This window comes from Pituophis catenifer, unplaced genomic scaffold (genome assembly GCF_029215685.1).
Source record: "Pituophis catenifer annectens isolate HBS135680 unplaced genomic scaffold, rPitCat1.0.hap2 SCAF_1, whole genome shotgun sequence".
NCBI lineage: Eukaryota > Metazoa > Chordata > Lepidosauria > Squamata > Colubridae > Pituophis > Pituophis catenifer.
Window position 1 is genome coordinate 275,423,065 of NW_027256881.1, and position 26,594 is coordinate 275,449,658.

Sequence of the window (26,594 nt, forward strand, 5' to 3'; positions counted from 1 at the left end):
AGAGATACAATTAATGACATCAACAACATCGGAGGCGGTCATCAGGGTTTTGCGGAGACTGTTTGCAACACACGGACTACCCGACCTGATAGTTTCGGACAACGGACCCCAGTTCACGGCTAACCAGTTTGAAATGTTTTTAGCCAGCCAGGGCATCCGACATGCGTTATCTGCGCCAGGGAAACTGTCCATGAATGGATTGGCTGAAAGGATGGTGAGAACAACTTAGGAAGCCTTAGCCAGACTGGAACCAGGGGACATACAAGCGAGGATAGATAAGCTACTGAGCATACAACACATTATACTGGGTGCCACCACACACAGAAGCCCCGCAGAACTGCTAATGGGAAGAAAGCTACAATCCCATCTAGATAGACTGCACCCCCATTACAGCACAGAGAAACCAGTCGATTCGACCAGCAAAACTAGACAGTTCCTGGTAGGGGATAAGGTATACGCTAAAAATTTCAGTGGAAATTATAGATCCCAGCAAAGATAATCCAGATCACAGGGCCCCTATCCTACAGGTTAGAAACAGAGGACGGTCAAAATTGGAAGAGACATAGAGATCAGCTCAGGGCCCGACTAGTCAGGAAAGACCACGAAACACAAGAAGAAACCCAAGGGAGGAGAACAGAAAATCACACAGAAACAGACCAGGCCCTACATCAAACACTGCTAAGTGAACAACGAGAACGACTCTCAAACCCATCAGAGGACAGCGAACACTTATCTGAAGTCCAGAAGGGAGTCACCAATGATTGTGACAGTCCACCGTTCCAGCTGGGGGGACCCAACAGAATAAGTCCACGCCGGCAGCGGCAGCAGAGTTCGAGAGAGTTCCGGAGGCGCCTTCAGGAGAGACACAGAACTCGACCTCCCACTCCAAGAGCGCAGGAACAACTGAACTGCGCAGGTCCAGTCGCGCCTCTAGAAGGCCTGCCTACTTACGTGACTATGTGGCTTGAAGACTCCAGGATTGGTCGGTGCTGATCTAGAGGGGAGGGGTGTTGAGTATTGAATGACCATTCAAACGGACCAATTAGAATTAAGTAAAAGAAGTGGGAGATTTAGAAGAACTTCAATGGCTGAAGCCGCGGACAGCTCCCTTTAAAAGGGGCTGCCGTGGCTAGGCAAACCATTGCTGTACTGGAGCTAATAAAGACTGTTACTGAAGTCACTGTCTGTGTCCTTTCTGTGCCCACTATATTGCAATAGTCATAACATTTCAGTCTATATTCTAGTTCTGTGCAGTAACCTGGATTCAAAAGGGAGAAGATAATTTGCAGCATCTGTGAATGTGTATATATATTGTACCTGATGACATCTCCTTAAATCACAATCTTCTCCTGGCAGCTTCTTGAAAAGAGCCTTCCTCTGAGACAGCTTCCACAAGCAACTGTCCTGTGTCTTAATTTAGAAGAGCACCCCCTTTCCCCAAATTAAATTGGAACTTTAATGCTAGGAAAGAATTCATGCCATTTCCTGGTCTAAAACCACAATCTGTCAACTGTGCTAATATTCATCAAGCAACTCTTTTGTCCAGCAACATAAATCACAAGAGGAAAGTTCAGCAGTCCTGATTCAAAGGGGACTCCTGTATAATTGTGGGAAACTTCTCATAGTTTCCTGTGTTGCCTGAAATTTGACCATAGGTTGCTATATTTACCGAATATGGAATTATTCTTGTGAGTGCAACTAATATTTCTTTTTTTCATTCTAGATTTCTGCACAGGAGAGTCGCAGAAAGAAGAAAGAATATGTAGAGTGCTTGGAGAAAAAGTAAGCCATTATTTTCTCTGGGTGACCCCAAGAAGTTGATGCTAGGCTTGTGATGTCATTAGTTTCTCTTGAACTTGATTGGGATTTCCAGTATGATAATTATCTAATAGACAAATTAGCCTTTGTTTGGGTTCAGTTACTGCCCAATAGAATTGTCTCTTCTTGCATTATTGCATCTGTAGCAATCATAAGACTGTGAATGAAGACAAATATATGTGTTCCAGGACAATGTTGCAGGATCCAATCTGAGTTGGTCACCAAGACCTGAGATTTGTTCTTCCAAGCTTTCAGACTCATGCTGGAGCCCATCGTTGGGTAACTTCTCAATCTCCAGATGTGTCCTGGAGATTGAGAAATTCCCTGAAGATGGGCTCCAGCATGAGTTTGAAAGAGTGGAAGAACAAACCTCTGGTCCCGGTGATTGACTCAGATTGGATCCTGCAACCATAAGACCTGTTAGTGTTTCTTTCTGTCATTTTCTTTTGCCTTTGTCCTCTAGACATTTTCTTTAATATGTTTTAAAACTATATGACCTATAGCCGCCAGCTGTGTACTAAAAGGGCAGTTTGGCAGTCAGGGACAAAATTTTATGTTGTGGTGCCTAATGCTCCATGTAAGCTTTGCCTTAAGAAAAATAAAGGATCAGGGTTTTTTTCTGGTTCGGATGTAAAAAGTAATAGGTTTAAACTTCAGCCAAAAAGATTAAAATTATATATTAGAAACAACTTTCTAAAAACAGATTAGAGCTTTTTGAGCCAAAATAAATGTGTCATGAGAGATCAATCCTTCTGAGTAAAAATAAAAGGAAGACTAATTAGAAAGCCTAATTAGAGAGCCAGTTTGGTGTGGTAGCTAAGGTACCGGACTAGAAACCAAGAGGCCATTAGTTATAGACCTCCCTAGAAGACTTGGCTGTTTGATTTGGGGTAAGTCACTCTCTCTTAGCCCAACTCACTTCATAGGATTGTTGTGAAGAAAAAAGCAGGCCAGAGCATTAATTGAGTACACAATCTTTACTTGACCAGAAATAAAGGTAGTATAAAAATCTAAAAACAAATAAAGCTCACTGTCAGGTATTCAGGCCGTCTTCAAATAAATTGCGTCTCAAAGTCTTTTTTGAAACAAACTTCCATTTTATTTAGTACAGCAACTTTTACACTGACTCCATGCAGCCAGTACTGAGGTGCTGACCCAAAATCCCTCCTCTTCCTTCCCCCACTCCTCTGCATTCATTGGCCATCTTCCCAATCATTCACCCCTAATCTACTGCTCCAACTCAAAGAATTTCCCCCCTCCCATCCATCTCCTAGGGGACATTATCTCCAGCTAAAATAAGTAGGTGAAAGGCAACCGTCCCGTTGCAGACACTTGCATTCTCCTTCTCATGTCAGCACTAGGATAAATGCATCTTGATGTGCTGACACTCACATGGTATTAAAAAAAATGATGAAGTGTTTCTTGGGACTGGTCTGCTATTTCTTTAATGTCATTTTTTTCCCACTGAAATTCCTCCCCTCCAAGCTGTTAACACTTTCCCTGTTTCAAAGAATTCCATGAACAAAAAGAGCCCTGGTAGCGCAGCAGACTAAAGCACTGTTATTAACATCAGCTGCCTGCAATTAATGCAAGTTCAAATCTCACCAGGCTCAAGGTTGACTCAGCCTTCCATCCTTTCTAAGGTAGGTAAAATGAGGACCCAGATTGTGGGGGCAATAAGCTGACTTTGTATAAAATATACAAAAGTATGAAGGCTATTGCTTAACGCATTGTAAGCTGCCCTGAGTCTTCGGAGAAGGGCGGCATATAAATCAAATTAAATAAATAAATAAATAAATAAATTTAAAAAACACAAAACCTATAGGACAGGGGTCTCAAACTGGCGGCCCGCAGGCCGGATGTGTCACACACAAGCCACCCCGATCCCAACTCTGCGAATGGGAAAAATGTCGCAAAACATCATGTGACAGCAACGTGACACGATGAGTTTGACACCCGTGCTATAGGAGGTCTTGATCATAGATCCCATGTCACATTTACCTGGATCATTTAAAAGCAGATAAAGACTTCAGATTAAGGAACGTTAAGATTCTACTAAATAAATGTTGCTAGGATTTAGTTTGCCTGAAATATACAAATTTATTTGAATGAAGGGCTGCAATCAGTCTTGTGCATTCAGAAAGGGGATTGCATCAAAAGACATTGGGTTGACTTAGAACAAATGTCTGTGGCCAGATCTTCTTTCATCTCCATATTATTCCCTATTAATTAATTTCTTTGTATCCATTTTCGTCTCCAAATCAAGCTTGTAATACAACGTTCTTCAGGACATTTCTCTCTTTATTGATTTCCAAAATATTTTTAGTAAACTGTTCAACAGTAGTAACAGTGAGAGGCATCTAGGTGTCCTAGTGGACCACTACTTAAGTATGAGCCAGCAGTGTGCTGCAGCTGACAAAAAAGGCAATGCATTCCTAGGCTGCATCAACAGAGGGATAGCATCAAGACAACAAGAAGTAATAGTACCACTTTATATCACACTGGTGAGACCATACTTGGAATATTGTATCCAGTTCTGTTCACCATGATACAAAAAAAGATGTTGAGGCCCTGGAAAGTATTTAGAGAAGAGCAACAAAGATGATAAAGAGTCTAGAGGCCAAATCTTATGATGAATGGTTGAGGGAACTAGATATGCCTAGCCTATCAAAAAGAAGGATCAGTGAAACATGATAACTATCTCCCAGTACTTGAGGGACTGTTACAAAAAAGAAGGGATTGACTTGTTCTCTAAGGCATCAGAAAACAGTAATGGGTGAAAGCTTGATAAAGAGGCATCCAACCGAAAGGTAAGGAGAAATTTTCTGTCAGTGAGAACAATTAAGTAATGGAATACCTTGCTTCCTGGATTGTTGGTTCTCCATCACTGGAGGTTTTCAAAAATAGACTGGGCAACCATTTGATTGAGATAATATAAGGCTCCTGCCTTTAGCAAGGGATTGGACTAGAAGATTTCTGAGGTCTCTTCTAGCCTTATAATTCTATAATTCTTAATTTAATAAGCAATAAGAAGTGTAGGTTAAAATATGAAAAGATTACTCCAACTTATTAGAAAATATTTACTCTTATTATAATTCCCAGTCTGAGAGATCTCAAGCTCAAAACCTTTCTGAATCTCCTCATAAATGTTATTTTATTTAAAATAAATAATTTTAAATAATCATATTTTCACACAAGCATAATTATTCATTAGTACATCTCCATTTTCTTTTTACTTCCATTGAAGATTGGAAACTACTCTGCCACCAAATGTTATCAAGTATCACACATTTCAGAGGCTGTATCAAAGCATAATTATGATTTATGCAACTCATCAGCCATGCAACAATCAGAACTTATTTATGGTTGGTCAAATAAACATCTTGAGATTATGTCTAGTCTTTCCGTCCTTTACCTCTTTGCTGATGATACGTGTTTGCTTTGTTGTTATATACAATGTCCCCCAGTTTTGTAAACTAATACATTTAACAAACTTATTTATTAAAGGCATCTAATAAATAATAGTGCAATGTGATGTGTGTTTCACAACACAGTTTAAAGCAGTAATTTCACTGTGTAACATTATGCAAATGAATCCATAGGAGAATGGAAAATAAAGTGCTCTCCCTAGTCCCTTCAAAAATCGTTAGTTTCCCAAGCAGCACAAATAGCTGAGTAAAGAGGGAAAAGGAGCCAAGATGTTTACAGCTCACATCCATGGAATCATAGTGCTGGAAAAGACCTTGAACATCATGTCATCCAACTCCTTGCTCAATGCAAGGTCAGCAGTGCAAGATGCTATTGCTGCATCCCCAACAGATGGCTATTCGGACTCCATCTGATTCCTTCCAGCAAAGAAGAGTCCACCACCTCCCAGGCCAGCCATCTCTGCTGCCAAACAGCTCTTTCAGTATATTTCTTTTAATGCTTAACTGAAATTTGCCTCCTTGGAATTTCTATTCACTGGTTCCAGGCCTGGAGAAAGAAATAATCTCTTCCATCTTTTGCATGACAGACATTCAGATATTTGAAGTCTGTGATTATATTTTCTTTTCTTTTCCAGGCTAAACCTGTGCAAATCTACTAGCTGTAGCTCATAGAATTTGGTTTTTAGCCTATTCACCATCATAACTAATTTTCTCTTAATTCATTCTAAGGTCCATTTTAAAACTGGGTAGTCACAACTGGACACAGTCTTCCAAATGTACCCTGATTAACACACAGCAACCCATAAGTGTTTTGTGACCTAAAAGTTAATGCAGTCTATAGCCATTACTTTATTGTTTTTAAGTTTAATCTGTTACCTTTTCTTCATTTAATAACATGGAACAAAGAAAGGAGGAAAAATACACCAATAACAAAAAAGGCACATCTCCATTTTTATACTCAAGTCTGTTTCTACCTAAGTGAAAGTTTCTGCTGAATTTCTTTTTTTCTGTTCTTATGAATGAAATTTATTTTTGAGAGATATTTGAGTCTTTGAATTGATTTTATTCTACTATTGGGTACTTCTCTTGGTGGAAGGCATAGGAGTGTTGTTTACTCCGTGGATTGCTTTGGACTAATCATTATTGCCTATTTTCTGATGTATAATGAAGATAAATGTAATAAACATTGTGAGTAATTTTGAAGGACTCAAAAATATAGTGCAGTCAATAATAGCCATTTTGTTTTTCTTGCTACATATTGTGTACAGTGGGAATCACATAAAAATCCCAAGGAGTCCATGGTGACTTTGTGCAATTACATGTGTCTTTGGCTGTTTTATTTATTGTCATCTTTAATACAATTTTTAACCACCCTGAATGTTTTCTAATTGTAAGGCAACATATCAGTCCTCAGAACAAGCACAGGATTTATGACTAGGGCTTACTCATCCCTGATTTCAGTATTTTTAGTCAGAGTGCTAAGCTGCTTCAAATCATTTATCAGATAGAGCTTGTTTCCTGGCAGGGAGCAAACACAGAAATGCTTAAGATCAAACTGGATGTCATATTATCCACACAGTTGAAATTAATCTGCACAAATTCTTTATAGAAATGTTAGCAGACCCAAGGAGTCCCAAGGAAGCCTGAACAGCTTTGGGATTATGAGGGGAGGGTAGAACGGAAGTGTAGGTTTTTCTCTGTTTGCCAAACTCCCAACAAAATGGCCTCTCCAAAATTGCTGTTTTAGTTTCAAATACTGCAAATGGTGGGTGTTGTCTTGCTGAGAAGTAAGCCACAAGGCCTCCCATGAGCTGGCCATGGGCAAGGCCTGGAAGAAAATCCTTCATGTTTTCTAAGAGGAATTTATATCGGTGGTTGTGCTGCGTAATTTCTTCAGAGGCCAAAATGGGCCTGGGCCTAGGCAGACTGATAATTTAGGATTAATTTCATTTAAAATGCCTCTTTAAAAAAAATTGCATGTTTTCTCTTCAGGGTTTTTGAAATGAAATGTAATAATCATTGCAGAGTCTTTTGAGACAGTCTGATGTGTACAACTGTTACCACATGCCTAATAGAGGCTTTCCTTGAATTGTAAATAGAAGCTTCAGAAAGGCCAGTTTTGTCAGAATTGTGGCAGAGAAAAGAACAGGTTAAAATCCTCCATCCTCTCCATGCACACCCACCACAATCCCCAGCCTGCTCAGGCTTTCCCAAAGTTTCTATTTACAGGACAAAATGTGTGCGCTTTAATTGTTTTCACACAAATAACATTCCATTTGGTTTGAGACCTTAGGAACTAGAATTTGGAGCAGAGTGGGTGTACATCATATTCATGATTTTGTTTTACTTCTCCAGAGTTGAAACGTATACATCTGAGAATAATGAACTGTGGAAAAAGGTGGAGACGTTAGAAAATGCAAACAGGTGAGGAGAACCCAAATGTTCCTATCTTTACCAAAAGGTCCTGTTGAGAAAAAGAGTTGGGAGAAAGCAGAAAAAAGATCACTTAGCTCTACCCCTTCCTTCGTGATATAAATAATATAGATTATCTTTAATTCACAGCAGTAGTGCATATGTGCCAGATTTTCTGAAAGTAATTGTTACAGCAGAATCTGTATATAGGTAGTCCGCGAGTTACAACCACAATTGAGCCCAAAATTTATGTTGCTAAGTGAAATATTTGTTAAGTAAGTTTGTCCCATTTTATGACTTTTCTTGCCACAGTTATTTATTTATTTATTTATTTATTTATTTATTTATTTATTTATTTATTTATTTATTTATTTATTTATTAGTTCAATTTATATGCCGCCCTTCTCCAAAGACTCAGGGCAGATTACAATGCACTTATAGCAATAGCCTTCATTCTTTTGTATATACCTGCTTATTAGGGCTTTTGGCCTCCCATAAACAGTGTTTCTACAAAGTCAGTTTATTGCCCCCACAATCCAGGTCCTCAATTTACCTACCTCGGAAGGATGGAAGGCTGAGTCAACCTTGAGCCTGGTGAGATTTGAACTCGCACTAATTGCAGGCAGCTGGCAGCTAAGTGCTACATAACAGCACTTAGTCCGCTGTACCACCAAGGCTCTTGTTAAGTGATTCATTGCAGTTGTTAAGTTAGTAACACGGTTCTTAAGTGAATCTGGCTTCCCCATTGACTTTGTTTGCCAGATGATTGCAAAAGGTGATCACATGACCCCAGGACATTGCCACTGTCATAAATATGAGTCAGTTGCCAAGCATCTGACTTTTTGATCACATGACCACGGGGATGCTGCAACAGTTATAAGTGTGAAAAATGGTCATAAGTCACTTTTTTCAGTGCCGTTGTAACTTTGAACAGTCATTAAATGAACTGTTGGAAGTCAAGGACTACCTGTATTGTTTTTACATACTTTTCTTAAATATTCACACATGTATATGTAATTTTTCCTTATACATGCATGTTGATATGCAGTTTTACCAAGTATATCCATATTTCTATATAACTTCTCCTATATTTCCATTTGTATATGCCACATAGTTTGCAGGCCCAAAAAGACTTCAAGTTGAATACTATAGGATTCACTATCCACTCCTGCTACAAGAGATTCCATTTAATGCATTCTTTGATTTGTCTAGCAAATAAACCTGCAATTTATTTCTTTTACATATCTACCCATACTTTTTGATAGATGTTAGATTACTCTACAAGAACAGATTTTGGTTTTCTTCTGTTCTAGTTTTTTCCCAGCAATGAATCAGCTGCATTTGGTTAGTAAGTTTTAGGAATTTTTGTGTTGAGACAGCCAGGACTGAACTTTTGTGGTTTATTTGCTTTTTGAATAATTGGAGCAGGGAGAGAGAAAAATAGGCACATTTCCTGGGTGTATTCCAACTCTAGTACTGTACTGAAATTCTGCTACAAATATGTTTCCAGACCAATTCTTAAGCTGACCGTTTCCTCTAAGGGCAATTATATCCTGCAGCCGAAGCTGCTTCTCAAATATGCTGCCTGCAGCCTTTTCTCAGGGCAACTACAGAAATTCCAGTCTGAACTGGAATTGGAATTATGGCAAGACCTAATTTGTTGCTCTTACCATCCTTATAGGGAAGGCAAACCTGATATCTGGCTGGTGGGTTCCTATGGTGGAACGGTCTACCAATACCTGCATTTTCCTTTTAGGGATTACTCCTTCCTCACAAGTTACTGTGCCTTTTCTTTGCTTTCCCAGATGATTGCACCCATGGATGCCTTCATCTCTCTTCCCATATTATCTCCCTTGATACTAAAGCAGACTCTTTTTTAAAACAACATCATCAGCAATAATCCTTTGTGGTGCCATCATAACTCTGGTGCTATATAAACCAAAGGAAGGGGCAACAGGCAGTGGTGGGTTTCAAATTTTTTTACTACCGGTTCTGTGGGCGTGGCTTGGTGAGTGTGGTATGGCTTGGTGGGCATGGTTTGGCGGGCATGGCAGGGGAAGGATACTTAAAATCTCCATTCCCACCCCACTCCAGGGGAAGGATACTGCAAAATCCCCATTTCCTCCTGATCAGCTGGGATTTGGGAGGCAGAGAATAGATGGGGGCGAGGCCAATCAGAGGTGGTATTTTCCGGTTCTCCGAACTACTCAAAATTTCCGCTACCGGTTCTCCAGAACAGGTCAGAACCTGCTGAAACCCACCTCTGGCAACAGGTTGTTCTTTCATTCCCCTGCTTCTCCGTAAGTCCATGGAAGGCTAAAACTGGTAGTCCCCAGTTTCATAGAAACAAAGAAGCCCTGTTCCTATGCTGCCATTTAAAAAAGTTTTTTTAAAAAAAGTATAGGAGAGAGAAGTGAAGCAAAGCTTTACTGTACTGAGGGCAGTGGGCAGGGATCAGGAAAGTAAGGGGAATATGCTTCACCCAGTCTGGGCAGAGACTAAAAGAGTGCTCACTGGGGGATGTAGGGTAATAGGGAGGATAGCTCATTGACTTAATAGGTTATCAGTGAAGCAACCGCAATATTATCAAAATTCAACCACTGCCAACCAGTAGAGATCAGAGCAGACTGATGGCTGCTCAGGCAGCAACCAGCCAGTGGGGCAGAGGAGGCATCTTAGGCACTGCCACCAACCTGAGCTGGGGCTCCTTCTGGAATAGAAAGAAGAGAGGGAGACCATCCCTTCTGAACAGCTCAAGATGTCTCAGGTCAGAATATAGTAGTTTTGAACTGAAGCTGGGAAACATGGGTGGGAGGTGCATTTATGTTTGGGCTGAGAGTGGGAGGTGGAGGCCATCAACCATTTCTGTGCTCAGCAAGTGGTGAGTGACCCTTATTGGTGATGGGCAAAGTAGAAAGTGCATCTTTAGGCACTTGTCCTCTATCAGGCTGACTCAACCCCTTTTTCTACATATACTGAAGGACAAATTGGCTCCTTCCTCAAGTCTATGTTCACAAAATAATTAGGAGTTCAACCATATTTCAGTGCTGAGGCAGGAGACTATCTTCTGTTGCACCAAAGCCACATTACTGCATTGCACCCAAAGGCAGAACTGTTCTGTTCTCTATAAACTGTCCAGCTGCCTTTAGTATACGGAGGATGTTCTTCTGCCAGTAGTATTTAAATATAGTTTGGTGGCCAGACACTGCATGGAGCACGTGCACACAACACCTGCAACCTTATGCAGCGTCCTCACTCTTCTGCATGGTAGGTCAACTCATTTGGCCGCTAGTTGATTTGGAATGTATCAAGGATTAGATTCACTGGCGGGAATGTATGCCAATGTCAAATAGATATAACCCAGAATTATGGAAAGGCATTTATAGCCAAGGAAGCAGAATAGATAAGAACAAAATTTGAAGGACACCGGAAAAAAATGTCAGGAAGGCAATATGTCCTGATTCCCTCGCTAAAGCTCATTTCTTGGAAGAGCCCAGCACAGTTATTAGGTGGTTTTAGTTTCCAGACATAACTGTCATATTAGGGGAGGGTGGAGGTTTACTTAAAGGGAAGTGTTTCTTTTCTTAGTTTAAAATATGGTAAGGCAGCCCTGTTGCATCTGGCTTCTCCTTCATTATTCATTTTACTGATTAGGGTCTGAATTTCTGCTTTAATAGTAGTTTGGAAAGGTTGTGCGTTGAGAAAGTTGACAACTAGTTGAGCCCTGAGTTCACTGGAGACAAAGAAATCCCTGTAGATTTAGAGGTCTGTGAGGAAGTGCTGTTCTTTCCTAGACCTTGTGAGCTGGCTGTTGGTTGAGAACTTGTTTTCTGGTTATACTACATAGCATGGACAGCCAAGAAAAGGGCATAGTCCCATTTGGGAAATCATATTGCTGAGAGGTTCTTTGGGAAGATGTATATTAGCAGAAGATAAGCCACTGTAGATGACAGCATCTAGTCAAGCTTGGCAAGTTTGAAAGAGCTAAGTGGGATCAGAACTGATTAGTACTTGGACTATAGACTAGATTGGAAGTTGAAAACCATTTCAGAAAAGGGTAATGGCAAAGAACTTGTGTTGCCACAAAAATAACGTTGATGGGACCATCTAGTTGCCAGGAGTTGGATCTTAATCAAGAGAGACCCCTTATAAATTAATCATCTTTCCTAACCCAAGGGGGTGTGTCTCTCACTGGTCACTATTTTTGCATCTTACAGATCATAATGACTGGAAATGAGAAATCTATGTACAGTACTTATCTTCCCTAGACTTGGTCTTTGCTTGCACAGGCACAGTGTTCTACATAACAACATCTCAAACCAAGGAATTTGCTTGGACTAAAAGACATGCAGGGAACTCGATATCTACTCCATGTAAAAATGGGGGGAAACAGCAAGATCCCTCAGAATTGGCTTAACTGCCAATGAAAGGTGAAAATTAAACAAAGTAATATCTTTTAAAATACAGAAAAACATATACACAATCTCCTACTGACAATACATGACTGTGAATCTACAGTTGGTCAAGAATGCAATGACACCTTGTGATCTTCAATTGGGTTCCTGAAGGCTTCTGTTGCAATTTAGGGTGCTGGATAGTCCATATAAAATCCTACATGGCATAGGAGTAGGTTATTTGCAGGATCACATTTACCCAAAGCTATCTACCCACCTCACACTTCAATTGCCCTCTGGAACAATCTCTTACACACACATTCCTCTCTAACATACACTTGGTTTCAATCCTGCAGGCCTTTAGAAAAGCTGTGAAATCTTGGCTTCTTTAGGTGTTTGAGTCAGGGTGATGAGAGTTCCTATCTGAAAGAGTGTGATAAATTTCAGTATTTGGTAATTGATTAATTGTTTTTAGTTAGCATTGTTGAATTTTGATTTTGGTATTTTTGTTCATTGCTCAGAGTTTGTGTCAATGTATTGTTTGAATTCAGTGCCAAATAAATGCTATCAGTAGATAAACATGTGAATAATACAGGAGTCTGTTTTTGCTTAATGTGCTATGGAAACAATTTTAGATGCACTCTGATTTTTTATCCAGAATCTGCCCCCTCGAATAATCTTGATTTGTGCTAGAGCTTTTCCACTCCATTTGTGCTTTCTAACCTCATTCAGTGGCTCTAACAGATGCTTTTCTCTTATGCTCAACAGCAGGTTCTGGTCCTACTTTATAGTTAGAATTTTAGGATTCTGGAAGCTTGAAGCCTATTTTGTTTTTCAAAGGTTCTGTAGGTTTGATAGCTTTATTGATAGCTGATGACTGCCATCTACTGGACAAGCAATGACCCTTCTCTGATTCTCCCACCAATTCTGGACTCTTTACTACATTCAGAATCCCAAATCTTTGTCTCTTGTACTTTTTCTTCCACTTAAGAGTACTCTTTGCAAGGCCCAATGTAGTTCTTCTGAAACTGTATCCAGGTTTTCAAATACAAATGCAGTTCAAATTATATTCCATGATTTATTATTAGATGAATTATCAGATTACCCCATTTTAGAATGCAAAGTCCCTACCTAGTTGAGCCAATTTGAAGTAGTGGTTAAGGCACCAGGCTAAAAAGTAGGGGACCTTGAGTTTTAATCCCACCTTAGGTACAAAACCAACTGGCTTACCTTGGGCCAGTCATTCTCTCAGTCCTAGGAAGAAAATAAAGCCAAAAAAAAGAAACCCCAACTCTGCAGGAAATAGTCCAGGCAGTTGCCAGGTATTAACATTAACTCAAAAGGACCAAAAGAGAGAGATAGCCTATCTATGTGAATTATTAGTAGGATTCCTTTACAATAAAAGCACAGTACAGACTGGAATTTATGTTGCTGAGATATATGGCCATAAAGCACAATGGTGCACAACAGCACCCCTTAGTGATGGCAATCCCAGCAATTCCAGTTGCTGTTGTTAAATGAAGACCATGCAGGTCATTAAGCGAGGATCTCATGTGATCACAACATCTTAAGAGGAACTGAAGGCAAGCAGTCTGGCAAGCAAGATCTATAGTGGGTTGGCAACAGCTACATGCAAATGGGTGTGATGGGCAGGCGGTAGAGAGTGTGGGTGGAGGTGTTATGGAGTACAACATCCCCATGCCGCTCAGGGGTGCCTTGGGAATAAAAAACAGTGGAAGTGGAGCAACTTGTTGGAGCAACTTGTAACCTCCTACCAGCTTCCCCGTTGAATTTGAAAATGGCAGGGAAGAGCATAATTGGCAATCATGGGACCGCAGGATGCTGCAACTTTCATAATTGCAAGCTGGTTTCCAAGTGCCCGAATCATGGTCACATGACTTCAAGGACACTGCAATGCTGCAACTTTGTATATCTGAACAGTTGCTAAACGAGTGGCTGTAACCCAGGGACTTCCTGTATTCAATAATAAATATATAATATATGGTTTTCAGCTATGGTATATAGGTTATTGTACTAATTGCTCATTTTGGGTATTTGGACTGTTTTAATTACTAAGTAGTTTTTAATTATTATAAAACAGTCTTCCAAAGTCATTTTTGTGAGGTAGACAACCATGTAAATCTATTAAAGAAATAAATAATGTATTTTCTTATAGCAGGACATAAACATACTATTTTTAGAGCTCTTAATTTTTTATGTGTTTTCTTCTGATGATGAAAAAGTTATTTTTTAAAATTAATTTCCTAGGACTCTTCTGCAGCAGTTACAAAAGCTACAATCTCTGGTTGCAGGGAAGGTTTCCAGGCCATATAAAATGGTCTCTACACAGACAGGAACATGCCTGATGGTAAGGTCTACATAGTATCCTTTTAAAACTTTCTTTGTAGGCAAATCATTTTCCATTCACAGTGATCTTGGCTTTGAAATTTTGCAAAGTTAAGGACAGATTACCCAATTGCTGTTTGGCCCATTGTAGTAAAGGACGCTCATCGCTTCCTGAAGGCAGAAAAGAATGTTGTCTTCCCATTCCTGGTCCATTGCAAATGTACACCTCACCCATATTTCCAGCTTCAAATCAGATCAGCCCTCCAGAGTACCCTGTTTCCCCCAAAATAAGACATCCCCTGATAATAAACCCAATCGGGTTTTTGAGCGCATGGCAATAAGGTCAAGCACTTATTTCAGGGTTCAAAAAAATATAAGACAGGGTCTTATTTTTGGGGAAAACACGGTAGATGGTCTCTGAAAGTTTGTTTCATTCTAGTAACAACCTCCATTCTTGTTGGCTACAATATCTGCTATGCTTCCTCTCTCCCAATAGCTGGTTGGTGCCAGTAGTAGATTTCAATTTCAGCTGCTAGCAGTTTGCTCGTGGGCGCGTCCATGCTTGCACGCATGCACAGTAGCAACCCACCACTGGTTGATGTCCAGGGTGGCCATTTCTTCCTAAACTGTTAGATTTTGATCTCTGCTGGTTAACAGTGACTGATTTTTATAATCCTGATGTTATAAATATTGGTATCTGAAGGGGAGAAGAAAAGAATAGAAAGCGTTTGAGTTAGTGTCCGAGGACATAATGTGGGAAAGGGATGGTGGTGAAGGCATCTATGTGCACACATCTAGGAAAGCAAAGGAAAGGCCCAGGGACTCATGAGCAAGGAACAGTCCCTGGAAGGAAAAGACAAGCATTAATAGATCATTCTACACAGGAGTCAGCCAACCTATCAGGCTGTCTTCCCTGTATGAATAGAAAAAACAAAAAGCAAGGGAGTGGCCCTCAATCAAGTCTTGCATAGTGTAATGGTATGTGAGCATGACCTTGGAAGACAGGAGGAAAAGCTATAGGCAGGGGAATAATAAATGAAATTCGAACCCAAAGGACGAAAGTTAGAGAAAACATCTCAGAAGGGACCCTCTCTAATTTTCAGGAGAGTAGAAGTAAGGGACAGGAGAGGTACTTTCAGACCTGCAAGAGTCTGTTAATACAATCTTACAATAAAGATAGAATTAATACTGAAGGTTGTGCTTCTTGTGTTTGGATTACCTTGAAGGGATGACACATGGCTGCAATTTGGACTAAGCATCATCTCAATCTCAGTTAAGGAACAGCTTGGACATTACATGAGGCAAGCAACATAGACTGCAGGGTGAAATTGTTCTTAGTATTGTAAAGTCACTTTTGCAGTATAAGAACAGTAGGGATGAATACTTAGAGCTTACTTGCTTAGATGATAGTGCCCTGATCAACTTGCTTCCCCTTCCTCTATTCCTCACTTTGAATAAAGTTTTGTGTCAGGAGAATATATATATTTATTTTCTAATCACCAAATGTAGCTTGAATTATGGTATTTCTGCATACGCTGAATCCACAGCATAAGATTTAGATTGCAAACTTCATAGAATGAGTAATGTTCCTTCCTATAACCATCAGCTAAATGTGTGGTTCATCCTCTTCGCTTCCCACTCCAAACCAAGGAATTTTTCTAATGAATGCTAATGGGCTCTTACCTCTGGTATAAAAATAGCAAAAGCTGACATCCATTTTATAGCTGTCACAGGAAAATTCATTGTAAAAAAAAAAAACCATAATGGTACAATTTTTCTATCAACTTTAAATGAAAGTTGATTAAGTTTAAAATATAATTTACTTTTATTCCATTCTGGCGGAAATAAAGGCAGCTTCAGATATGCATTCTCTCTGCTGCAGATTCAAAGTGACCAAATAAAAGATTATTATTCAATGAATCGAGCCAACATTCCCGTCCCACTCTTTTTTTTTTTCTTTCATTACAACTTTAAAGTTTTCTCCTTTTTCTGATAAAGTTTTCTGGGCCTGTGAATAACTTCTTCCTGATAGGCAAAAATTCAGCAGATGAAACTTTCTTCATCCCCTATATCGCTTGCTGGGGAGAGAATATCAATTCTAGATGAGTAGAAAAGTAATATTGTTTCGGTAGGTCTTTAATATTATTCCTCCTATTCTTACCTAAAGATGCGTTTGTGGCATGAAACAAATGATGCAATGTTCAGTTCCTACTCAGTGGCAGGCTCAATGTGGACTATTCCTGAACTCTGACTTATAGCATGTAGTTATAGGGCTGGTTGAAAAATATACTGAGTGTATATGCTGATCAGGGGTTCTTGGGAGCCTGATATCATTTTGAAAAGCCTATGAACGTATTTGCCGCTAACTTAGAGTTGCTCTATGAAGGAGATGGGTGGTTTCTAAATGTGATATACAAATAAATAAATAAATTCTCAGTGATAGACTGGAATGATTACAAATTTAAATCTGTTCTTAAATTCTTGTAAACACACATATCTAAATTTTTAAAAATGTATCCATAAACTGGGAATCTATTGATTTTCCTAAATATATTTCATTTATTGTATCTATAGCTCATCTTTCCCACAGGAATCACTCATAAGCTTCATGGCTCAATAGATGAGTGAGACTGGGTTTTCCTTGTTATGGTTGCTTCTCCATTACAAAGTTGTTTTGATGATTTCCAGCTCTTCTCTTTCTTACTATTCATCTCTTCAAATATCAGTGCACTGAATATTTCTACTGTGTGTTTTCCCCCATAGGTCCTGGTGCTGTGCTTTGTTCTGGTTTTGGGCTCCATGATGCCATGTCTCCCAGAATTCTCAACAACATCACAAACAGTAAAAGCAGCTCCGACGCCAGACATTTACACAACAAGTAAAAGTGGGTCAAATGTGAACTTTTCCTTCATTACTAAAAGCTTCTTTAATGCTTCTTTAATACTTAATGATCCTTCTTTTCCAGGGATAACCCTATCATGGTTCGTTTTATCCACAGAGATATATAATGGTATTGAGGGGACAGGTAAATTATGGAAGTTTGAGCTGTGGACCTTCTGCTCTTCTGATTTCTAAGGACACCTGGTGGCCCAACAATATTATTAAGATTGTAGAGGCTTTTTTTTTTTTTTTGCTTCCTGTTCATTTGTGAGGCAAAGCACTCCCATTTCAAGCCTCAAAAACCTCATAACTTGAATAATCACCTGAAATAATTGGGGAGGGCAATTTAGAGACAATGTTGGAGAGAGCAAGAATACCCCCAGAACTCCTGCTCTCATTCCCATCCTTTAACTTTTTCCAAAAAAATATATCAAATCAGCCATTCCATCAATTCCAATACTTTGGGTGGTTTGGGGTATTTATGGGTGGGAATTAGATGTGGAACCCTCCAAGGGCCTTCCCATTCCTATTCCCAACCTTATTTAATTTACACACATGAATTGCAGCCCTCAAATTGGGCCATTGTGCTCCAAATTTCAGCAGTGTGATTTCAGGGAGCAATGGAAAGATGTAAATCCTGAGCTATCTCTGGCCAATAGGCTGTAATTTGTCCAGTACTGGGATAATTAGATTTTGAGGTAACTTATCCTTTAGAGGTTTTGGTTGCAATTTATTTTTTTCATATTCATTCATGTCTGGAACGTGGGATAAAGTTCCAATTTTTTTCTTTCTTTTTCTCAAACATTAACTTACCTTGTTTTGTTTATTAATAAATTCATATCTATTTTTCTACTTACTATTAGTAGAAGTACTTGAAGTGGCATCCACCAATTAATCAAAATGCAGAACGCTAAAATCAGTACAGTTAAAGTTAGTATCCTTAAAATAGATTAACAATTAAAAACATAGTTAAATGATGTATTCTTACCATTTTTGTAAATAATGGGAGTATGAAAGCAGCCACTGTCCTATGGAGAACTTTTTTATTTTATTTATTTATTTGTTTGTTTGTTTTAATTTGTATACCGCCCTTCTCCAGCAGGACTCAGGGCGGTGAACAGCCAGAATAAAACAGAACATTCAAAATTTAAAAACAGTTTAAAAATAATTAAATATTTTTGGCCACAATTTAAAACAACCCAATTAAAATCAATTAAATTTAACCAAAACTGTGGGATCAAGCCAGCCCGGCTAGATGAAATAAATAAGTTTTCAGGGCCCAACGAAAAGTCCGGAGGTCTGGTATTGTACATATCTCTGGGGGGAGGTTGTTCCATAGGGCGGGTGCCGCCACAGAGAAGGCTCTCCCCCTGGTGTCACCAGCCGACACTGTCTGGCGGATGGCACCCTGAGGAGGCCCTCTCTGTGCAAGCGTACTGGCCGGTGGGAGGCTATTGGTGGCAGAAGGCGGTCTCGTAAATACCCCGGCCCTAAGCCATGGAGCGCTTTAAAGGTGGTCACCAACACCTTGAAGCACACCCGGAAGACCACTGGAAGCCAGTGCAGCTCGCGCAGGAGAGGTGTCACATGGGAGCACCCCGTCGCTCTCATAATCCCCCGCGCGGCCGGATTCTGGACAGCTGGAGCCTCCGGGTGCACCCCAGGGGGAGCCCCATGTAGAGAGCACTGCAGTAGTCCAGGCGGGAGGTGACGAGTGCCTGAGTGACCGTGCGTAGGGAGTCCCGATCTAGAAAGGGACGCAACTGGCATATCAGGCGAACCTGATAAAAAGCCCCCCTGGCCACGGCCATCATATGCTCTTCTAAAGACAGCCGTGCATCCAGGAGGATGCCCAAGTTGCGAGCCCTCTCCGTGCGGGCCAGTGATTCGCCCCCAATAACTAGCATTGGCACCAGCTGGTATATTGGGACGCCGGAAGCCACAGCCACTCGGTCTTGGAAGGGTTGAATCGGAGCCTGTTTCTACCCATCCAGGTCCTCACGGCCTCCAGGCACTGGGACATCACTTCAAGGGCATCGTTGGGGTGGCCTGGGGTGGAGATGTACAGCTGGGTGTCATCAGCGTACTGATGGAACTCTACCCCGAAGCCACGGATGATCTCACCCAACGGCTTTACATAAATGTTGAACAGAAGGGGCGAGAGGACCGACCCTTGCGGCACCCCACAAACAAGGCACCTCGGGTCGACCGCTGCCCCCCGTCAACACAGATTGCAACCTATCAGAGAGGTAGGAGGAGAACCACCGCAAAACGGTGCCCCCCACGCCCAACCCCTCCAATCAGCGCAACATGATACCATGGTCGATGGTATCAAAAGCCGCTGAGAGATCTAATAGGACCAGGATAGAGGAGCAACCCCTATCCCGAGCCCTCCAGAGATCATCCACCAACGCGACCAATGCCGTTTCCTTGCTGTGCCCAGGCCTGAAGCCGGACTGGAGCGGATCTAGATAGACAGCTTCATCCAGGTACTGTGGCAGCTGCCGCACCACCACACTCTCAACAACCTTTGCAATAAAGCGAAGGTTGGAGACTGGACGATAGTTAGCCAAAATAGCTGGATCCAGAGAGGGCTTCTTGAAGAGGGGCCTTACCACCGCCTCTTTCAAGGCAGCCGGCAGGACACCCTCCCTCAAGGAAGCGTTAATAATCCTCTGGAGCCAGCCTCGTGTAACTTCCCGGGAAGCCAGCACCAACCAGGAGGGACACGGGTCCAATAAACATGTGGTCGCGTTCAGCCGTCCCAGAATCCTGTCCACAGGATTTTGGGCCTGGAAGTTACACAAGAGAAGGCCTTGTCCCACATAACAGACAGCCAAATTCTGGCAGCTAGGATATCTTCAGAAGGGCTTCTTCTGCTGATGTAAGCAACTCAGTAGATTTGTAAGACAGAGATGATAATTTCTTCTTAATGTTTTTGTGTTCTCAGTTATTCAACCTGCATTAGCAATAATGCCTTTTGTTTCCTGGCCTCTTCTAAAGCCAACCTGAATTTCTGGCAATTCCATTTCCATGTATAATTTTTATCTACACTGAATGATCTTCAGTATTATTTTGCTAGCATGTGAAATTAAAGATATTTATGATTGTTTTCACATCCTCTTTTCTTTAGTATTAGTCATTAAACAGACCTCTTCCCATCTGCTAGTCACTGTTTTGTATTCCAGATTTGCTGGCATAGTTTGGTTAGAACTAAGGACCTTCCTGAGATTTTTGTCTTTCTTGACTTTGGCTTTTTTTCTTGGCAGTTTCCTCTGTTACAACAATCAATTTGCTTTCTTACCTTTTTTTTTTTTTTTTGGACTTCAGTCTCTTTTTCATCCTTAATATTTATGACTGTTGCTATATCCCAACACCCTTTTGTGACCTTCTGACAAGCAAAGTAAATGGGAAGCCAGATTCACTTAACAACCAGGTTACTAACTTATCAACTGAAGTGATTCACTTAACAACTGAAGCACAAAAGGTTGTAAAATGGGGCAAAATTCACTTAACAAATATCTCACTTAACAACAGATATTTTGGGCTCAACTGTAAGTCAAGAACTACCTGTACTAATGACTAACCAAAATGAACTAATGATGTACATGACCATTTCATTTATACATTTATACTCTGTAAAAACTCATGTTTAAGTAAAGGTAAATAAAACCCCTCATTCTAATCTTATATACCAATCTCAGAAATGGAAATAGCAGGGCCAGCCCTGTCTGTCTTATGCACTGCTATTAAAGTTGATTGTATTGCTGAGCTAAATAAATAGTTTTTCCATAGTATAAGCCAGAGGTGAAATGTAAAATTTGTTACTACCGGTTCTGTGGGCGTGGCTTGGTGGGCGGGGGGTAATGTGACTGGGTGGGCATCACCAACTTTTTTTTTTACTTTTAAAAACATTTTTTCTACAACCTTGAGAGGTTGCAGAAAAAATGCTTTTAGAAGCCTCTGATGATCAGGCAATTCAGCTGGGATCGCCAGAGGCTTTTAAAGGCATTTTTTCCCTTTTTTTTTTTGAAGTAAAAAAAAGCCTCTGATGATCGCGCAGCTCAGTTGGGCATGGGGTGGGGCAGGGATTTTTGCTACCGGTTCTCCGAACCACCAGCCACCATCGATACCAGTTCGGGCGATCCGGTCCGAACTGGGAGCATTTCACCCCTGGTATAGGCATAACTTTTACCGGATGCTAGAAACCTCTGATTTTGGTATAGATATTCTTCATACAGTACTAAATAAATATCCTTATGTATATAGGACTGCAGATTATGATATAGTCTGAAAACATGGATGTTGTTTACAAAACCTACAATTAATACATACATATTTTTACTGTACACTGGCACCACTTCTGCTGGGACTAAGTCCATCAGTTGTCTGAAAACTGTATTAAATCATCTGTATTTTTTTAAAACAATTAGTAAAGCATTATAAAGTGGCGTGGTGGCCTAGTAGTAAAGATGCTCACCTCCTACTCGGAAATTGAGAATTCAATGCTAGATAGTGGCAGATGTTTCTCTCTCAAGGCACAAAGATAAAATATCTGCTGCGAACTCCATGTAGGCATCAGGGAGGATATCTGGCCAATAAATGCTCAACTGCATTCTCTCACTCTATCCTGAATTAAGGGAATACAGGGTTGTAAAAAGGGGAAAAAAGCATTTTATTACAAATGGTGGTATCAAGTTATGCCTTTTGAAGACTTAACAGTCAAAATTAAGCTTTGCACCCAAATAAGGAGTTTGAGGAAGAGACTTGCTTTTTGCTGTTTATTTCTTGAAGCCAAATTATGAGACCTCATAGAATAGCCTTATATTAATTTAGTAGAAAGTAGAAATGAGCCAAACTGTATTATATTTTAGGCAATTATTTGGCAGCTTGATCGTTATATAGTTTCATCATAGGCAGAAATTACAAGAATGACATTTATTGGTATAAAGACCTAACAAATAAATGGGCAACGTGTTTTTGCTGCTTAATGAGGCTCTTCTTTTTTGCAGTTCAATCACGGAGCCTGCTGTTCTATGATGAGCACAGGGGCTCCTTAGAGGAGACCTACAGCTCCTTCATTTCTGTGGAGCATCCTGAAGAGTGGGAAGCTGAAAAAATTGGGGAAGAAGAGAAGCAGCCACAAGCGGACGTGCATAGTACCCTGGCTGCTTATGAAACAGTCAAGTATCTGAACAAAGCCCCTGTTACAGGTCCAAATCAGAATCAGACCAGCTCAACTCTTACTCATTCCAAGGAAAGCTTCCATGAGAAGTAAGCAGAGTTGTGATTGCTTGTATCAAGGCTTCCATTCCTATCTAGACCTTAAAATAAAATTGTCTCATGTTTAACCAATTTCTATGCCTAGGTCAGTGATGGCTAACCTTTTTTTCATCGCGTGCCAGGAGGGGGGGGTCACGCTCGTGCATGCCCACACCCATAATTCTATGCGCCCTGCCCCATGCATGCATGTGCGACACCCCTCCCCCCCGCTCCTGGCACGTGATCAAATGGTAGGCCCGTTTTTTGCTCTCCTCAGCCTTCAGAACCTTTCTAGGAGACTGGGGAGGCATCCCCCCCGAGGCCCTCCGGAGGCCAAAAACTGCCTGTTTGCCAACTTCCGGTGAAACGGCAAACAAGCCGTTTCTGGCCTCTGGGGGGGTGGGGAAGGCCATTTTCACCCTCCCCAGAGTCCTAGAAAGGCTCTGGAGGTTGGGGAGAGCAAACAACGGGCCTTCTGGTCCCACTGGAAGTTGGCAAATGGGCCGTTTCTGGCCTCCGGAAGGCCTCCAGGGGGGTGGGGAAGGCCGCTTTTGCCCTCCCCAGACTCCTAGAAAGGCTCTGGAGGCTGTGGAGAGAGAGAAACAGGCTTTCCCCACCACCCCCTGAGGCCCTCTGGAGGCAGGAAACAATCTGTTTCCCTACTTCTGGTGGGCCCAGAAGGCCCGAAAATCAGGTGACCAGCACACACTGGAGCTGAGCTCATGTGCCCACCGATATGGCTACATGTCCCAACTGTGGCACACGTACCATAGGTTCATTATCACAGGCCTAGGCATTTAGTGATTGCAGGCCACAGGAGCTAATCATGAATGTTTTTATGAATATATATCAAAATCTCCATTGTTGATTTCTGCCAGTCAGTCTGCTATTAAAGACAAAGAACAGGCTGGACTTTCTCATTCTCAATTTCCGACAAGATAGCACTTATCGATCTGCTGCAGCAGAAACAATTAAGGAGTTGTGTGGTACTTTGAGAACATGCATTACGGCAAGCTCTGCACCACAAAAGCTCAAAGTAGAATAAATAAGTTTTGGTTCTTTTTCTCAAACTATAAATTATCTGATTCACCCCAAAATCTCAGGAAAAGAAGCTTTATGGACTAGGGAAACCTCAATTAACAGAGAGCAATTTTCAATGTCTATCAAAAAGATGTTAAAATCAGAATGTACATATGTTGCATGACATAAATGTATTTCAGATTGATTAGACTGGCCTTCATTTTAGGAATTACTAGCCAACTCTAGGCTCTATCCTTCCTGTCACCTGCTAATTATCCCTTTTTAAACCATTACCAGGACTAAGGGCTTATTTGCAAACACATGTGTTCAGCTCTAGCACTGAAAGAGAGCCTTTGCTCTTCAATTTGTGACAGATTGTAGCAGGTATAATATCTGACGCTATATGTGAGACTAAGACAATTGAAAATAATGGAGAGATCAAGGCATTCTGAGGAACGGAAACAATCTGCCAAAGAATCCAACCAAGTGCTGAGAGAGGATCTGCTCAAAGGTCTTTGATTAATATGAAGAGGTAATTAGAGGTGGTAAAATAGATGGCTAATATTTTGGTTTTATCTTTTCTGCAGAGATGGAACCTCCAGTGACACAGCTGAATATTTGTAGCAGCTGCAAACTCTCCGGGCCTCTTCCATCTGGATGCAGGATCCTTTCCTAGTGATGTGACTGGCGTTGCAATCCTTTGCATGCTTACCTAGAAGTAAGCATCATTCTTAATTCTAAGTAAGCATGACTAGGATTGCAAGATTGAGGGGTTGGATTGCAGGTCTAAACTGACAGACTCATAAATACAACTGGATGGGAATTATTTCTGAGTAAAATGAACAGGCTTGCACTGTGGAAGGAGATGTCCTACCTAGACAGCTCCAAGCTGGCCTTGAGTTTAACCTCTTATTCACTCATACTTAGGCCCTGGTATTAATACTGATATTTCTGTCAGGTTTCACAACATTTTCCATAATCAGGGATAGCACCTCCACCCTCTAATGTATTCTCACCTGTTATTGAAGTCTACCACCCAACTCCATCATTCCCAAATAATTTTTGTTTCTATGTCAGCAAAAACATTCCTGTTCAGCTACTGATTTTTCAGATTTTTGCATTAGTTTTTTACACAGTTGTATACTTTACAATTAAATATCCAGATAAGAGGATATTTCAAAAAGATACTTTTTGCTGATCAAATATGAAATCACCGTGAAACAGATTCCATATCACATTTATGTCCAGAGAAGAAGAAAAAATAGCCTTCTAAAAAGTGTTTCTCATGAATACAAATCATAAAATCAGTCCTTTTACCTGATAATTGGAGACACAGCCTGAAGATTTACTTCTGAATAAGGAGCTTTTCAAAAATGTATTGCAATCTTTGATATTTGTTAGGTGTTTTTAAACATTGGCTTTTCTTTCAAATAGTCCAACAGCAGCCCATTTGAATGAGGTCCTTCTTTATCTTACACTGTTCCCTTTAAAATATGAGATTGCCATAAAAGACCAGACTCCATATGGACTAAGAAATTTTGTTTGACCATTTCTACAAATGTTCCTCCTTAACATGCAGAGGACCAAAGATAGTGGGTATCTTGATGTCTCCCACCCCCCACAATATACACATATGCAAATTTACATATATGCATTTGGGACAGGTAGATCAGCATAGTTCTGCAATTATTGCCATTTCAATAGTCAACATACAGAAATTTACCCCAGCAATTCTTCATTAAAGTCCACTAGGACAAACATTACAACTTTTTATGTATCCACCTCTCAAAAATCTGAAACCAGCATAAAGAACCACTTCTCAACAAGAGAACACTTCTCCTTGATATCCTTGCCATTAGTCATAACTTCTGAGAATTGTCCACATGTGCCTCAAATTCATATTGTTGTACAGAGACCAAAAGCAGAAATTGTTTGTACATAATGAATTTTATTTTGTATTATTGCCAACTCTTAAGATAATGTATTTTGGAGATCCTGAAGTCCTATTTTCTGTATTGTATTTTATTAAGAGTTATTGCGGGCTTTGCATCTGTGAATTTCCTCTCTTTGCAACGTACTGTTTCCACTCAGTCTAGCAACTGATGTTTGCCCTGTTTGTTTCTAATATATCGCTCTTTCCTTCTTCTCTTGGCTCTGCAGTCGCTTTCAAGCAGCAAAATTAAAAAAAAAGATGCAGCATCAGCTCTATTGTTCAGATTGTTCATTATTTAACTGAGAGGTTATTAGTTTAGTAAATGTTTGTGTAGCCTCACTATCCATCCCTGAATGGTGACAGCTTCGCCCTCCCTTCATGAGAAGAGGTCTTCTACCAGAGCCAAAAGGGCTTCTCTGAGGCTTGTATAGAACTTGCATTACTGAGAAATTATGAGAGCAGCTCCTCTTCAGTCTCTCTTTCCAATCCTGCAGCCACAGCCTGGTAATAATGAACTATAATATTATATATAATGGATGGGAAAAGTCATATTGCAGGAGACCTAATTTCACTCTTCTGAGAAAAGGTTATTTGCTTTCTAAAACAAATGAAAATATATTTTCTAGTCACTGGGAAAGCAACATCAACAGAAAATGTTTTGGAGCTAGCTCTGCTTTGCAATGGAAGATTCAACTCTGACCAGGGGTGGGTTCTACTTACCTTTACTACCGGTTCACAACACGGCCACACGCGCGCGCTTCTGCGTTTGTGCGGGGTCAGTGGGCGGAGCCTCCCGCCGGTTTTACTACCGGTTCTATAGAACTGGTCCGAACCGGGGGCAACCCACTACTGACTCTGACCTAGAGATATTTTCATCTACTGGAGCTAGTAATATGTATGAACCTCAGAGTAGCTTGCTTTTTAAAAAAACAAAACAAAAAACAAACCTTTTTTATGTCTAGAAAAAGTTGCAAGAGGTAAAGGGGTCATCAGCAGGTACTGCCTCTGATAGCTGTTCTATCAAGGCCCACAGATAAATAGGATTCCACCTCATTGCCCCAGCAGTTCCAATTAATACTGGCTTCCCATTGGTGATAGTAG

General features: G+C 40.6%; 1 protein-coding gene across 3 annotated transcripts in view; it reads left to right on the top strand.

The window, feature by feature from the left end:
• CREB3L1 (cAMP responsive element binding protein 3 like 1) overlaps positions 1-24,652 on the top strand; it is a 103,974-nt gene extending 79,322 nt beyond the window's left edge. For 2 of the 3 annotated variants that reach the window (XM_070936264.1, XM_070936255.1), the window contains 5 exons: positions 1,724-1,782; positions 7,602-7,670; positions 14,321-14,420; positions 17,162-17,282; positions 22,291-22,556. In XM_070936264.1, coding sequence (XP_070792365.1) covers positions 1,724-1,782; positions 7,602-7,670; positions 14,321-14,420; positions 17,162-17,282; positions 22,291-22,556 — 615 coding nt within the window. Of the gene's footprint in view, positions 1-1,723; positions 1,783-7,601; positions 7,671-14,320; positions 14,421-17,161; positions 17,283-22,290; positions 22,557-24,147 lie in introns of those variants that run through there. The other variant, XM_070936246.1, reaches the window with a different exon arrangement.
• The last annotated feature ends 1,942 nt before the right edge of the window (positions 24,653-26,594 follow it).